The sequence below is a fragment of the Gymnogyps californianus genome, chromosome 5, assembly GCF_018139145.2.
Source record: "Gymnogyps californianus isolate 813 chromosome 5, ASM1813914v2, whole genome shotgun sequence".
Classification (NCBI taxonomy): Eukaryota; Metazoa; Chordata; class Aves; order Accipitriformes; family Cathartidae; genus Gymnogyps; species Gymnogyps californianus.
Window position 1 is genome coordinate 27,715,784 of NC_059475.1, and position 16,573 is coordinate 27,732,356.

General features: G+C 43.1%; 1 protein-coding gene across 6 annotated transcripts in view; it reads left to right on the top strand.

The window, feature by feature from the left end:
• AMBRA1 (autophagy and beclin 1 regulator 1) overlaps positions 1-16,573 on the top strand; it is a 139,062-nt gene that overhangs the window by 101,549 nt on the left and 20,940 nt on the right. For all 6 annotated transcript variants that reach the window (XM_050897085.1, XM_050897088.1, XM_050897090.1 and 3 more), the window contains one exon: positions 8,868-9,007. In XM_050897085.1, coding sequence (XP_050753042.1) covers positions 8,868-9,007 — 140 coding nt within the window. The remainder of the gene's footprint in view (positions 1-8,867; positions 9,008-16,573) is intronic.

A 16,573-nucleotide genomic window follows, 5' to 3' on the forward strand; every position in this document is an offset into this window, starting at 1 on the left:
GACAGGCTGAGAGAGTTGAGGTTGTTCAGCCTGGAGAAGGGAAGACTCCAGGGAGACCTTATAGCAGCCTTCCAGTACCTAAAGGGGGCCTACAGGAAAGCTGGGGAGGGACTTTTTACAAGGGCATGTAGTGACAGGACAAGGGGTAATGGCTTTAAACTGAAAGAGGGTGGATTTAGATTAGATATAAGGAAGAAATTCTTCACTGTGAGGGTGGTCAGGCACTGGAACAGGTTGCCCAGAGAGGTTGTGGATGCCGCCTCCCTGGAAGTGTTCAAGGCCAGGTTGGATGGGGCTTTGAGCAACGTGGTCTAGTGGAAGGTGTCCCTGCCCATGGCAGGGGGTTTGGAACTAGATGATCTTTAAGGTCCCTTCCAACCCAAACCATTCTATGATTCTGTGACTTTTTTTCAGTACTTCTTCCTACCATCTTTCTTGAATTAGATTTAAGCCAACTCTTTCCTCCAGTATTTATTCCTTCCAGACGTGTAGGCAGCTGGATGACAGCCTCTTTTCACCTAGATGAGGATGCATGTAGCTCTGTCATCAACATATTGTTGACATTTGATCTTGTATGCCGTTCTATTGAGGCTCAGCAGATGGAGAGCGGGGTGGAATGGCAGCTGTGCACGAATCCTTTGCTCTTGTCATTAGATCTTTAACATATTGTAGATTTTTCTGTTACAGTCTCAGCATGACATTTAATGGGGAATTCACAGGTACTGCTTTTGGTTTGCAGTCTGAGTTAAGAGCAAAAATGAAGAAGCTTGTCATTCCTTTTGCCATAGAAGTGACCATATTTTTATTAGATTGTTCCAGCATTGAGAGCTGTTGGTGATTTTTGCAAGAGAGAGCAATAGCTGGGGGCACAGTCCTGTTTGCACAGTTCAGTTCACTTGTGCATCTGCACTGAATATATACGTATCTATCTTCTGTCACGCTAACACCCCCTTTGGCATTCCTGTTTCTCTCCTTTCATCTGTTCCAACCACACGCATGCACAATTGAAAGGACAGTTGTTTTGTTTCGCATTTTCTTGCTTACTCAGCCCTAGGTTTCAGATCCGGGCTTGGACCAGTCCCCTAAAAGCTTTTTGGAGGTATTACCCTGGTTTTGCAGCCTTTGGGAGATCAGTAGTAAATTAATGAGCCACTTCACTGCAAGTGTGTTATTTTCCTGAGTGAGAGCTTTGTTACCTGAGATGATCCATTTCTTCATAAGACCTAGTTCTTTTTAATGTGTTGAAGTTTCCCACTAGTTATTTTAAAGCTCTTTCTCATGTAGTAGTTGGCTTGTGAGATAATGTACCAGCTGGTAATGCCAAGAGCTAGCCTAAAGAAAGAAAGGGTTAGGTGTGCTGTAATGAGACTTCTCCTGATTTGAAAGATCAGCAATAAATTACATGATCAAGTATGGTCAGGAAGAACCAACAACGTTTTACCTTTGCAGAAAGTTTCTCAGTCCATCCAACAGAAACTTCTGGTGCTGACCTGTTTTAGGAATTGAATCAAGTATCCTCAGTTAAGGTTTCAGTTATTGCTGAAAATTAAGGATTAGATCTCATTTAATTCACTGTGGCTCAGAAAGCAAAGCTGGGGCTTTCTGCACTGACAACAGGTACAGAAAAAGGCAGAAAGAGGTTGTTGTATTGGTAAAGACTGAAGAAGAATTTAATATATGATCCTATTGCATCTGGGGAAGATAAATGGAGTTGAAAGAAATTTTATTTGTGCTGAGCATTGGATGATAAGATCCATTTGAGGATAAGACTGACAAACCCAAAAAGATAAGTGCATTATTTTTTGCTTCTTCCATTTTAACAGAGAAGATCTAATGGAAAGACGTGTATGTTGTTGGCAGGAATCAGCGGTGGGGGAGGGGCTGAGAGCAGCATAGACCAACCTGCCTAATAAGGGGAGACTGGGAGCAAAAAAGCAAATTTTTTCCCCTGTCTGATCATGGGAAATGCATGCCTTTTTCTTTGCATCTGCGTATAGATACAGAAAGGAGACTCCTTCCAAACAAAGGGGAGACTTGCCTTGTTTCAAAATACTGATATACATTGTCTTATGAATAAATGTATTGAGCCATTAGTCAGTTATCCCGAGGAGTGTTTGTTTTGCTTTGTATTCAAGGCCCTCTGGTTTAGACAAGCTAGACTTGAATTCTGCTGCAGAGGGCTCTGGGGTTTGTGGCAGTACAAGGCATAAGCCTGAATTTCAGCAGCTTTTGTGAAATTCATTAATAGAAGGCAGGGTAAAGAATGTAATCTAAGCAAAAAAGGGATAGCGTTATTTATTAAGATCAAGTTAGGGTTGTTTGTTTCTTATTATGCTTCTGGACCTTAAAAAGCCACAGACTTGTTTAAACTAATTGGCAGCATTATAGAAGTTAGTGATGCAGGTGGCTTCCTGGCAGCTAAGCAAAGGACATACAGTGCTTTCAGTAGAGTGGTAGATGCTTTGTAGCAACTTATCTGATACCCTGGTGTCAGAGGTGAACTAGTTAACATGTTGACGTTAAAAAATATACCAGGTAAGATCTTTCAGTGGCATCACGCTATTGAGATCAGTACGGCAAAAAAAGATAATGAATTGATTTAGGTGCTGTTCAGTCTCAGTAAGGTGCTTGCAATCAAAAAAGATGAAGTGAAACTTCTGAAACTTCAAGTTCTTGTTCAAGATCAGATTGTGGAGCAGAAGATGAAGGGCAGGTGGGGAAATGCAAACTGTGTGCAGCCCTAGTTGTACTGCTGTTGGTTTGGCTCTGCTTATGCCTTCATCCTGTCACTGCACCTCATCTGCTGCTCGGGCAAATACAAGTGCAGTTTGTAGTTTTCTGCATTTGTTTTAATGCTCTTTGAGTAGTTTCAAGTGGTGCGTAGGCTTTCCTTGGAGGTATGCTTTCAGTGAACTTAATACAGTGTTGTGGATTGGCTGTGCTTTTAGGGCTGCATCTGTATTACGTACTTCATGTAGCTTAGTTTGCTAAAGTGTGTTACAAAATCAGGTACCTGCGCTGGCCAGAGGCTCTGGTGTAGCTGCAGTTACATTGGCAAAGCTGTGCAGCCTCTACAGTTACTTTGGTGGTATAACCTGTATCCATATATGAAGAGCACTTTGTTTACCAGCATAAACCTTACATCTGTGCAGGCATGAGGTACAAATGTTGACTACCATTACAGCTATACTCATCCAGGAGAGATCAACCCTCCTTTCTGAAGCTCTTTTCTGTGCAACCCAGGTCAGAATAGCTGTGAAACTGTTGATTTTACCAGTCCTCCTAGCAAGAGGTTTCTATTGGGTTCAGCACATTCGATGTTTCTCTTCCTGTGTGTTTTCATAGTCAGTCAGCCTCTGGTGACAGCATTGATTCAGTTGAAAATTAATAATTACATTTTAGGTGGGTGCCTGATAAACCCTCCTGATCTGTTCCAGCCTTTCCTCTCCCTTTACCTGTCAGGATGGAGCTTCACAGATGACAAGATTTCCCCATGTACACAAGAGAACATCCGTACCCCTTCCCCACACAGTCTTTATCAAGGCTGATCTAACAGCCCAGCTTACTCCTTGGGCTAAGCAGAAGTAATGGCTTGAAATTTATTGGCATCTTGAAAGGCGATGCATCTAGTCAAGAGCAGAAATGTCTCTATTGAATTTAAAAAGATAAAAAGCAAGGGTTCCTGCTGAGTTTCCTTACCCGCTTGTGCCAACTTTCTCTTCTCCTCCAGCTTCAAAACATGTTTTTTTCTTTCTTGAGTGCCAGAGAGGAGAAGAAAGGTCCCACTCTGGCAAACAAGCAGTGTTCAGCACTCCCCTGCTTTTCATTGCCCTCCTTAGAGGTGGGAAGGCCTTGAGCAAAGAGACGGCTGTGCAGATGACGTGGTGCCTCTGCTTTGGCCAGGCACGGTGCTGCTCGGACCAGGCAAGCGGTGTAGCACTGTTGCCAACTGGCAGCAGTAGCACAGGCTTAGGGCAGCCTGCTGCTACTTTGATGACTGACAGGATCCTGGCGATTACCCCGTCTAGCTTTTTAATGTTGGCACACCCCAGAAATGGAGGGGAAAGGTGGAATTTGAAGAGCGTTATTAAATAGCAGCAGCTTCCCTGGGACAGAGCGGGAGGGGAAGAAGGAAGCACTAGGTCAATAACTAGGACTTTGCAGAGCAGAGGCTTTTAGCAAAAAGTTTTCTTACCCCTCCAGGGCAGGTACAAATTAACCGTCTAGCTCTGCGCTTATGTGTTGTGCCCTGGGCCCCCTTCTTCCCACGTAAGTACAGCAGCTTGACGTCGAGGAAGAGATCATCGGGAAAGATTCCTTGAGGCTGTTGATTGTTATGCAGCCTCTCCTGGCTCTCTGCCATAAGTAAATACCTAAGTTTAATACCTAAGCGGTGGCTGTGACAGGTGCTACAGTACTGATGTGCCAGCACTGACAAGTTGGAGGGGGAGCAGCAGCAGTGGACTTGAGGTGGCATTTGCACTCCACATGCAGCTTGTTTGCTGAATACTTTGAGGGCCTATTTTTCTCTTTTCCTCATGCCTTACAGCCCTGCTTTCTCTGAGCCATCTTCTCCCCTGCTGAATTCAACATTGAAGAAATGGCTGTGAAGTGATGAAATGAGCTTTAGGGAGTTCAGTAGATGATGTACGTGCCCACTCCTGTTCAGGGAGGATGGAAAAGGCACACCAAAGAGATAAGTAGTTGCTTCTAGTGCGGTCTTTGAAAATAGAGAAGTGCAGACATCAATTACTCAACCAAATCTTTCCCCACACTTCATGGTTACAGGGATGTAGAATGGAAGCAACCAGCTGTTTCTTTAGTGAGTATTGCTTTCCCTTTGTATGAGAGTCACCTTTTGTGTGGAAGCTTAGCTACCTACACAGTTTTGGTGTTTCTAGAGGAAGACTTCTTATCTTGCTGACATTCCCTGAACTGAGAGGAGAGATGGAGTCCCTGAAATGACAGAAGACTTTTGGAATCTCCTGTGAAGTGTGGGGAGATCACGAGACAGGGTTTTCTACAAACGTAAGCACAGGTGAAGCAACTGTTCTGTGTAATCCAGGCTGGATTGTGTGGCCCTAAAGGGAAGGGGTAGGACCTTTCTTGCCTACGGAAATGACATTTATATGTTTATGTTGTTGCCAAGAAGAGAACAGCTTGCTATACTTATGTTGCCTGTTTGGGCTTAAGCTTCCATAGGGATGTTCTGAAGCTCCCACTCCTCAGACTGCACAGTGTTTATAGTTAGAGGAGCATACCATTCATTCAAAACTCTATTTCAGAACAGCATCTGGAAACAAATGCATCTGCCAACTTCATAAAATGCTGAATCATCACATCTAATGGTGTGGCTATATATTACTGAATTAGTAGTGTAGTGATGCTAAGAGCAAGTTTGACATTGGTTATGGTGAAGAGCCTGGAAGCTTGCTGTGACTGCTGGTGGTAATTATGGGCTGATAAAGTGTGATGCAATATGATATCTCCCCTATATTAAAATGCCACCCTATTAAAAATAAACTCTCTGGAAGCTGTGGTAGAGCGTGGTGGGTACCTTAAAGATTAGTGGACTTTTACAACAGTGATTCTAAACTGGTTCCTGAACCCTTGGCCATCAACATGGCTGTTACACATGGCCTGCAGACCACCAGTCGGTAGACCAGCCCTAATGAAAGGGAACTGGTGAATTATCAACTTTATGCATTTGTATTGCTAGTTTTAAGAGTGTTTGAGGGTTGACAGCAATCTCTTGACATAGAAGCTGGAGAATTGTGTTAGTGTAGGATTCCTGTAATAACTTGAATATTTTTCCTAGAAGTTTAGAACTACAAAGCATGAACAATCTCACTGGCAAAGAGGTGTGGTCACTCTGTGGTATGTTTTCAGGCTGGCTACTTTGGTTGAAATATCTCAGTAACTTTATAAGGTTTAGCAACGGAAACAAAAAAGACACACACACAAAAAAATCCTAAAGGAGTTAGCTGTGATCTGTGGAGAATAATGCTTCCTGGCAGGCTTCTGACCTTCTTTGAAGACAGGGACCTGCCGATGTTGAAGGAACTTGAATTTTTTTTCCACTCTATGGATAGAGTAGGGGGTCTTGCTAATGGATGCAATTGCAACAGACAGTCTGTATGACTGCATCAGATTGATTAGCTGGGTCCTGGTTACTGCTGTGAGTGGTGATTACGCCAGTACAGCTGCTTTCTCTTTTTATGTACTAATTACCACATGCACGGATGTCATCACCCTTAACACTGCATGGAGTTGTCCCATTAGCGTGGGAGTGGGAAGCAGCAGGGGAGGGGAGCTCTTCCGTGTGACAAGCTGTTTAGAAGTGAATGGAGTGGAGTGATGAAGCGATTATTCTTACGCAGAATTTTTAAGCCATCTTGTCTTTGAGAGTCTGCCCTCAGCCAACATTTTTGCAGGTTGTCAGAACCAGACCCATGTCCTTGGCAGCACTTCCCATGGGGTGCTATTTACTGCAAAGCACCTGGATGCTCAGCTGTAGCTAGTATGTCTCCCCCCTTGGTGTGGCCGGTTGTGGAGCCTGTGGGACAACGGCTGTGCAAACTGACCTGCCAGTGGAGGAGAGCTTGCGGCTAGCCCAGGAAGACAGCTTCTCTAGCTGTGATACCTTGCAAAGCCATTCTCAGGAGAAGAGAAACCGTTTGTTTCTGACTTGCCAAAGAAGGATATGATGGAAAACTCTCGCAGTTCTTGAGAGATTTGGAATGCTTATTTTATGAATTTAAGCTCCCAGCTCTGGTGGACCCCTCCCATCCCCTCCTTCCTCCTCCTCCTCCAAATCCAGTCTTCCCATCTCAAGAGTGCACCATAATCTCCATAGCAACAAGTGTTACCATCGTACATCTGATTTTTTTTTTTTCCTCTTATTTTTCTCCCCCTGCCCACCCCCACCCAAGCAAGCAAGACCAGGACAGACGTGACAGAGATGGGTGAGAGCTGGATAAATGCCTAAGGGCTTGTTCCTTCCATCCAAACACCGAGCTTCTCTGAATACACTAACTGCTGAGTGATAGCCAGGGCGAAGAGTTACCAGCTTCTGTCACACAGAAATCCTTAAGGACGTTTTCTCCTCTGATGTGGCCTCCTCAGAGGAAAGGTTAAATGTGTTCCTGATAACAGGAAATAATGTAGCTATATTGTTTTGCTCTGATTTACTTTGTTAGTGTTACGATGGTCAAGATGAAGATTCTGGGTAGTAGCTTTTGGAGGGCATACAGTTAAGTGGTCTCTGCCTCAGACTTCTCAAATTGTCAAACAGACAAGATGTGGGCTAGGCAGTAGAGCTACAGAGAAAAACCGCCCCAGTTTGTTATGCTAGCTGATGAGTCCCACCCTAATGAATTATAATTATTACCCCAGGCTGTCTCAGCAGTGCAGTAGTGGTTTATCTGCATTCCCATCTACCTTTACCCTGTTGTTCCAGCACATCCTCTTTCCCTTCCCTGCTTCCTGGTCCAGCACCATCCCCTTTTCTGGGGAGTCTGGAAGAAAGGTTTTGTGATGGATGGATGGTTGCCCACCAGAAAATCTAATGAAAATGTATCTTTCACCTGGGACTTATCCCATTGAAAATCTAGATTTGCAGTCTGTGTTACCTGCAGTGATTACAGGTTTAAATCCTAGGTAAATTTCTGCAGAAGTTCTGTTAATGATTTGGACTTGTAAATGCAATCTTCAGTCCTACCCTTCTGAAGCCATGATGGAACGTGCTCTGATGGACCAGTACACTGAAGCAGCTTGTCCCTGTCTCTTCCTAATAGCCAAACCAACTCATTACCCCTCTTTCCACTTCCCATGCCTTTGTTCTTATGATCTACATGTGTCATGTTTTCTGGCTAAATGGAGTGTTGTCAGTATACCCAGTTCTGGTTGCTGGATGGCAGGACGTAGGAAAGGGTTGTGCTGTACAAAAGACATGAGCTTCTTGGAGTAGAAGGAGAGTATCTGCGTAGGTAAATCTGTTCTGCTTCATCATTCTTGCTTTTCAAGCTCATACGGTTCAGAAACCAAGCTAGTGCAGACCAGAAAGCAGAGCCTGCTATTGGTCCTGTGTGTGCACAGGGTTTTCGTTCACCTGCATTAATGCAGCATTTGGGAAGCACTGACGTGCAGCTGTGCTAGCTACCTGCAGTCTTAGCAGCTCTTCAGCTTCTTACCTTACTGCAGGTAAAATGGGTAGTGTTGGAACGGGACGTGAACTGAGGCATTTGTTACTTGCATACTTGTGTGATTCTCATAATCTCTGGATTTTGATATTCCTTTGTGCACTGTTGGTGTGGGGGTTGGTCAAACTCTGAAATGTTTTCAGGAGGCTGTTTAAATGTTTAAAAAAGGAAATAATTGTGTGTTATTTTTGCATAAAGTTTGGTTTCCTTAATAGAAATAATAAACTTCTGATGCTGGAAGCCCATGTACTTGCCAGTTTCCTGTTCCACTCTAGTGAGTTAAGATGAGAGGTGAAGGCCGGAAGAGTCCCAGTTGTCCTGCTTTCTGATGACTGTACCACTTGTCCCCATCACTTTGTTTAATTAGTTTGAATAGAAGGACTGTGCAGCCCACTGAGTGACATGCAGATTCTCCTGGGGGCAGAATTTCTTCTGCTCCGCAGCTGTGTGCCAGTCAGTCTATTAAACACTTAGGGGCACATGTATGTGCATTTCTAGCAGCTGCTTACTCTTGATGCTGGATTAGTGGTTTCTTGCAACATCCTGTAAAGTGACATGTCTCCTTGGCCAGCTGCACTGCTGCAGGGAGACTGAACGTTTGTTTGAGCCTCCTTGGCTCTCCTGCCTTGTATTGTCCTGTCAAGTAATCTCCTGTTATTGTTTCAGAGAGTTTTCAACGTTCTGTACCCAATGCCTGCCGACCAGAGAAGACACGTCAGCATAAACTCTGCTCGCTGGCTGCCTGAGCCAGGCCTGGGATTGGCGTATGGCACCAACAAAGGGGACCTGGTGATTTGCCGACCAGAGTAAGTGCTTGCTTTACATGGAGATGTAATTGCTTTGACTGTTCTGTTCTTAGGGCAGTGGGGATAAGATGGCTTTTCACTGCCTAGGGCACTGTGCTTGAGGGACCCAAAAAACCCAACTCCTGATACTTCTTTTGGACTGCCACAGGGTTTACCCGAGTCTCTTACAATCAATGTTTGTTTTGCTGATTATAAACTTCTGAGGCTGTTTGAAGTGCATCTCATTAGCTCATTTTATTTCCCATGTCTTTCTAGGCTTTCTGGATCCTTTCTTTCATGTATGTCTAGTGCAGTCTTTTCAGTCTCTCTGGATTTATGGGCTTCTAAAAGTTTCCAATGAGAACAGCAAATTTGAGCTGTTAGTGATATGCTTGCTTTCCTGAGCTTTCATGGACCCCTTGGAGTCCCCCAGCCAGGTTGAAAGCTGCTGACCTAGAGTTATCAAATACTTGTTACAGTGTTCAAGCATAACATTCTATGAACTGCAAAGATTTTTGTCATGATTATGAGCAAGCCAGTGAATTGTTTTGGTCCTCACTTGTAAGCCCAGTGATGGGCTTTCGTGTAGACTTTAACTCTCTTTTACTTATACAGTGCCATGAAGGGTGTAACTGTCCCTTTGTAAACTTGCAATTAAACACAAGCTAATTTAGATGTGGTGTGACACAGATGATGACTGAGTGTCTGAGCAGTGAAACATGTATTGCTTTCAGTGTTCTTGGGGAGTCTCTGCACCATACTTTGTTGAGACCCTTTTCTCCATTGTGTTGTGCAAGTGCTTCTTTTGGAGCAGTGTTTCTTTTATGCTGCAGGAACACTTCAGGGATTTCTCTGCTTCAGTTATTTCCTGGTACTAAACTACCTTGGTATTCTTTTGGGTTATGCTTCACATGTTGAAGTTCCTTGTAACTTAAAAGCTGGCAGCTAGAAACTTGCAGCACTGCTGGTGATCTTACCACATGCATGTGGACTCCATCTGTTGTGCATGAGATCAGGCATGTGGTGCTTGAGGAGAGTCATATGATCAGTGTAGAACCACTATCTGAAATCAGAATAAATATATACAATTGTAATAGTGACTAATTCAGTACAGCCTTCTGGTGAAATCTGTGGTTGGAATTCAGATTGGACCAATTTCAGTAGTACAGAATGCCAGTGCTCTTCAAACAGCCCTCTTGTTCTCTTGAACATAATCTTTCATCAAGGCCTTATTTATACATGAAGTTCTATAAGATATTATTATGGAATAAGCTATAATCATTCTCTTCCAGGATAAGTGGTTTTCTTCAAGAATAGTTGCTGTACTTTCTAAGCAGAAGAATTATTCAGGAATAATGGCTCTCTTCTTGAACTCGAGAGTTATTCTAAGTTATTTTGAATATAGAGAAGTGATAAGATCTAGTCTACTGATTATGGTTCATGAGATGAACTTGGACGAGAACCCAGGGAAATGAAGTCTCCCTGAGGGTGGATGCTTTGATTGAATGCTGCAGAGTTGAGCTTGGTCTGGCTGTCCTGACTTGCCACACCCCACATTAGGTATCCATTCTGGTGCTTGCAGTAGCCCCAAGCTAACTGGCCTGTCACTTCTTGGCACCTCACTAATTAAAGACACAGCAGGAACACTTTCATGTTATGTTATGGAAGCACTATCAGTCCTTCTGCAGCATTTCTCTGAAACCTTAGCTCACCATGTTGCCAGGGCACTCTTTTATCTCCTTACTTCTGTCCCAGCAACAATCATGCACAATTCCAACAAAAATAAACTTTTTCTATACGAACATGAAACAAGGTGGCTGTAGAGGTGGGAGATGTATTGGTGGTTTGACAGAAATGCTTCAAGAGGTTTACTGCTGGTGGATTGGAGTGACTGATGCTTCTGGTGATTATTGCAGACCTCACATGGACTAGTGGGTTCTTTTTGGAGCAGGACACCTGATATGTTCTGTTCTCAACTGCACCATTTTATAGACCAACAACAGCCGGAGTGACTTACAAATCTCTGCATGAAGGTGTAGATATTCACCGAGCTGAATAATTTGCACTGGGGCTCTAACATCAGAACACACGAATGAGTGAGGCTCTATCAGAGCAGAAGTGGCTTGGGGCTCTGATGTGTGCCCCAGATCTACTTGGAAGATCCTCGGAGAAAGGAAAAATCCTGACATGTAGATGCCATCTCAGTAGTTCTTGGCTTAATAGGCTTGGTTTGAGGTTGGCATATCTGTTGCCTTTAACTTGAGAAGTGAGGGAGAAAGATGAAAAATATTTGTGTAGTTTCCATACACAGTAATACAGAGGAAGAGAAATACTAAATAAAGGATTTGGCAATTGATAGAGTACTATATGGGGGATAGCGTAGCAAACAGCAGGGATCAAGAAAACACTGTATTGCTGAGAACACCCCCACTGTTCTAATTTGGCAAAGAAAACTGGTCAGTAGCAAACAACAAAGATGGTTATAATTCCCTGGGTCTTTATTCCCATGTACAATGGAGGCATTTGAAACCAAGTACTACAGGGATCACATAAACAGGTTGAAATAGCAGCTGTGCCTCAAATTCAGGATTTGAAAAGCATGTGCTTAGGGAAAATGAGATGAATAGACTGGAAGTACAAGCTGACCAAAAAAAAAGGCATAACTTGAAGCTCCATGGGCTCATAATGAGAGCCTATGCAAGTAGTCCTTCCAGAGTTCTAAAGAAACAGTAATTAAAATCAAACGTTTTGGGCTATATTGCTAAGTTGGGGTAGCACTGATGGCAGTTTTTCTTGCAGATGAAAATGGGGAAGGTCAGGTTATGTTGGCAATCCATAATGTGAACTTGGTACACAGATTTATGGGGTATATTTACAAGAAAAGGAAAATTAAAACCATGGAAAGCGGGATCAAATGCATTGTGATTTAACTAAAGTGAAGTATAGCAGGTTGGGTACCTGTCCTTGAGAATTTTATGTATTTATTTTTAATTAAAGGGTCAGCTAAGGACTTGGTCCAGGTCTAATACCTCTGTGTTTTAGTAAGGCAGTTCCCATGTTGGAACTACAATAAATCTAGTTAATTTGTAAAGAATTAGGATTAGAACAAGATCTGGTAAAGAGCAGGTGAAGGCCTGGCTAAAGGAAGAAATACAACATGATTGAGAGCTGGACTCTGTCACAGAAGAGGTCATCGATGGACTTCCTTGAGAACCTGTTCTGGGGCTAGTTATTAATACTATTTACACTAATGCATTGTAAGGGTGTACTGAATAAATTTGCAGAGGATGTGACATTAGCCTTGTCATTGCAGAGAAATATCAGAGTATTGCACAAGAAATGGATTGCCTTGAAAGTGACTGCAGCTATAGAAATGAGAATTTAATAGTACAAAGTGCACTTAGTGACTAATAACACTGAGCTCAGTAGTTAAAATGACAGAGGAGGAGAAAGACCCGAGGTTTTAGTTGATTGTAGGTGATTAAGGCATCAATACGTGAGGCTGTAAAAACAACAAATTTAGTTCTAGGATGAGACACAAGATGCTTAACAGCAGAGATAGCAAAATGTTAGTATCACTGTAGAAGAAACTAGATACATAAGCTGGAACAGTTTAAAATTCACATGTCCATGCCTTTGAACCAGTACAGTGGTTAAGAAGAGCTGTTAGTGGGGTCAGTGGAGCATTTTTATCTAAGAAAACCTGCAGCTTGGGGTCTTTAGCAGGGCTAAAAAGGAGGGCTAAGGAGGGGGTTATATAGCCTTCCATAAATCTCCAGGAAAGGAGAACTATTTAAATTTGTGTACTTTTTATTAGAGAACAAAGAGGCATAAATTGACTATGACTAGGCTGCGAACTAGAGAGAGGTGGCTAACCAGCTGATTTCTACAATAGCCTGTACGTTGGTTAGGTGGATGCAAAAGGCTTAGCTGTTTGGAGATGCAGCTTGGCTGGCTTGCAGAGACAAGTGTATGACTTGGATACTTGTGACTGGGAGTGGGACTGGACTGCTCAGCCGTGAGGCAGTTTTCAGAATTTTAAACCCAAGGTCCATGTCTAAACAGGTGTTGACAAGTTGGCTCTCAGAGCTGTTGGCCTGTAGGAAGGTGAGGTGGTGACAGCAGTCTTCATCCACACTTGGAAATGCACCTAATGGGCCTGAAAGAAGCCTGTAAGAGACTGAAATTCATGAGCCAGTACAGTAGCTATGAGGATAAAATAAATGTTTTTATTAGCCAAAGATATAACCCCTAGCGGGGTTGCATTCTGGTGAGTAAAGGAAAGAAAAGACATTGTGTACCTGCTTCCTTAGATTTCAGGGTGACACCCAGCTCACTAAATTGTGCTATTGAAAAGCATCAATTTGTTTGCTCTGCTTTTTACGTGACTAAATTGGAAGAAACTTTTAATGTAATGTCAGGGAAGTTCCTCCTTTCCCAAACACTCAAAGGCCGACCAACTTACATTGTTTACTAATATGTTAGTTTGAACATGCAGTATTAGATACAGACTTGTATTGAAAACCCAGAGATCCCAATTGTCAGTGAATAAATATTATTCCGAGTAAGGATAACAAATAGCAAAGGTGGTGGAGCTGGTGTTCAGCAGTGTCTGTCTGTCCTTCGTATGTTCTTTTCTTTTGCTTGTTTAGCTGCTGGTTTCACTTGGTTGCAAATAAACAAACTATCCATCTTAGAGCAGGTCTCTATGACCTGTTAAAAACTTTGTCTACTTTTCCTGCTGAATTACTGTCCTTTTGAGGAATGGCCTGCGTGAAAGAACCCAGGGGACTGGGTTCCTGTGGGACAGAAACCCAGCTTTTGGAAACAACTTCCTCTGCAAGTGGCCAACAGGACAAGCAATTTACTTTTCACGAGTCTGATCTTTCATTTTTGTTTGAAAAAATCATCAGCCACCGTGTAAGAGAAGGAGTCACTGAGAGAAGGTTCATGGAAGTGACCACTGGGGACAGAGCACAAAGTGCAGGAAGCTGATATGAAGAAAGGCATCTGCAAGTCCTGAAGATGCATAGAATAATGAATGGAACCGAGTAGATCGTAGGCAGTGTAAGTGTCTTTGGGGGATGCTTCATGCTTGTCTTGTTGCTTTTTAACCAATTGCAGTGATGATAGGGTGGAGCAAGGGTACTCAGGTCTGTGGTTCACAGGCGAGTCCTGCTGATAAGAGAGTTTTGGTCCTCAGATGTGGATTGGAAACAGGTTGCAGTCTGTATGAGGTTGTGACAGCCTGTTCCTTTTTTGAAGGTCCTGTAGTTCACTCTTGTCATGATTCAGTGTGTAGATGGTTGCCAACTGATGGACTTGCATACGTACTAGATCACGAGTCTGCTGTCTGCTTGCACATGGCTTCACATTACCATGTGGTAGTCTGTGGTTTTTGGATGTAAGTTGAGTTTGCGTTCAGTTCAGAAGTGTGGTATTGAAAGGCTGTGAGGCTGCCACGTTTTAAAGGGTGGACACCATTGAGCTAAATCAAGACACTAAATTCATGACACTAATGTTCATGGGGAGAGCCGTGCCGTGCCACATGAAAACAGGAATCCCTTTAGGCACACCACTTGAGGTATTGTACTCCACTTAGCAAATGAAGAGAACTACCATGTACTGTGGCCTGGAGGTCTGTCGCAGCAGGTGGTACAGAGCAGTGTGAATTCCCCCCACCTCTCTGCTATCCTGCTGCATGCTTACTTTTCTTTGTGGCTGCTAGTGCTTTTTTAGCCACCCCAAGGCTGCTTCTTCCCCACCACATGCTGCCTGTCATCCTTTGTAACTGTGGCCAGTGCTAACGCTCACTAAAGCTTTGTATATTTTTTGGCTCTGCGTAGTTCAAGGTTTGATTCAGTTCCTGCATCTTTGGTTTTTGCAGCATGGAATGAAATCCACAGTGTCTTGTACAGTAGAAACACCTCTACTGAATTAAACAGGAATTTGTTTTTTAGTGCTCATAACCTTTCCTATCCTGTCACGTCCTAATAAGAGCTTTCCCATTCAGAAATGCCACTGGTGGGGCTTCTCAAACATTAATTGTCTGTAGAACATGAACAGGTGAGACCAAAAGTGAGGAGGAGCAGACTGCATGCTGCTTATTGCCCTTTGCTGGCTTCTCTTGTAGAGGACTGCCATCAGAGAAAGGCAGGGGATCCAAGCAGCAGTTGTTCGTCCTTTCATCTTGAATACCCCCACCATGCTCAGGAGCAGGTTCTGGAAGGGCTCAGTGCTCATGTGTTTTGAAAATACTAATCCAAAAACTTCAGTGTTCTGAGAAAACTGTTTCAAAACCAAGCACTCAAAGCACCTTGTCTAGGGCTAGCTATGTAATGCAGGCATCCACAAGAGAGGAGGGATTTCTTCAGCAAACAGAGCATCTGGTAATGGAATTAAAATACCCCCTGAAGGTGCATCTGGTTCAGAGGCGGCATCCTTTGGAGTTCTCTCGTTAAGAAGTAGGTGTGGAGAGTCTCAAACTGATTCAGTGCTACACAGTGTGCATATTTTAATTCTTTGTGGTGAGATCTGCCTCTAACGTGAAATTATTCTGGGAAAGTTCTCTTCATGATCAATTCCTATGCTTTGCAGAGGATCATTGCAATTGTCTGTCCATGCCAATCCAGGGGTTTTTTTTCTCTCAGAATTGCGTATCCTCTCATCTAGTAATGGGGACAATGTGTCTGCATCTAGTTATCAGCATTTGTAAAGAGATGGTAATCTATCCAGCTGCCTGGTGCGTCATGTCTCTCTGCTGGCTGGCTCCATTCCTCAGGCTCTTCAGCCTCTAGCAATGATATCCCCCAGCAGCATAAGCCCTGGTGCATTGTTTGCCTTTTAAGAATAGCTTCTGGAGGATGGAGTAAACAAAGAGACAGAAGGAGGAGCTGTCTTCCTTCATGTGTAACTGAGGGATGTTAGCACAACTGTTAACTGGGGCAGCTAGAGATACTGGTTATGTCTGAGTCCTCCCTGCAAACGGCCTCTTGAAAGGCAGCATCTGCACAGTGGCCTTTGACCATGGCCGAGTAAGCGAATGCATGTCCTGGACTTTTGCTGCCTGTTAACCACAAGATACACTGAATTTTCTAAATGAGGGTAAGAGATTATTTTGATTGATAAAAGGACTGGAAAAGGTGGAAGATGGCCAATTTTGCACTAAAGATGCATCCTGAAAGCTTATATTTGGATTTTGTTATTCATGCATTTAAGAAAAAACTGAAATGAATTATTTCCAAATTGTGCAGCGAAGCCTTAGGTATCCTGAGTGCTGAGATGTTCAGTCATTGCAGATGCAAGAGAAGTAGAGTGGTAATATGGAGGCTTGAAACAGTATCTCCATTCTGATATTGTTTTTATTCCATTTCTATTTCTGTTTCTGTATTTGAATTTGATATCCAGGATGAATGATGGCATTAGGTGGAAGATGCCCTCATAAAATTCCACTTAATATGTCTATGAATCCTAGAGAGAAATTTTGAGAGCTCCTTTAAGTCTTCAGTTATTAGCAAGTTCATTTCCCTCACCCAATTCTTCAAGATATGCTAAAGCACTGACTAGTTAGTGACATTTATTTTCCAC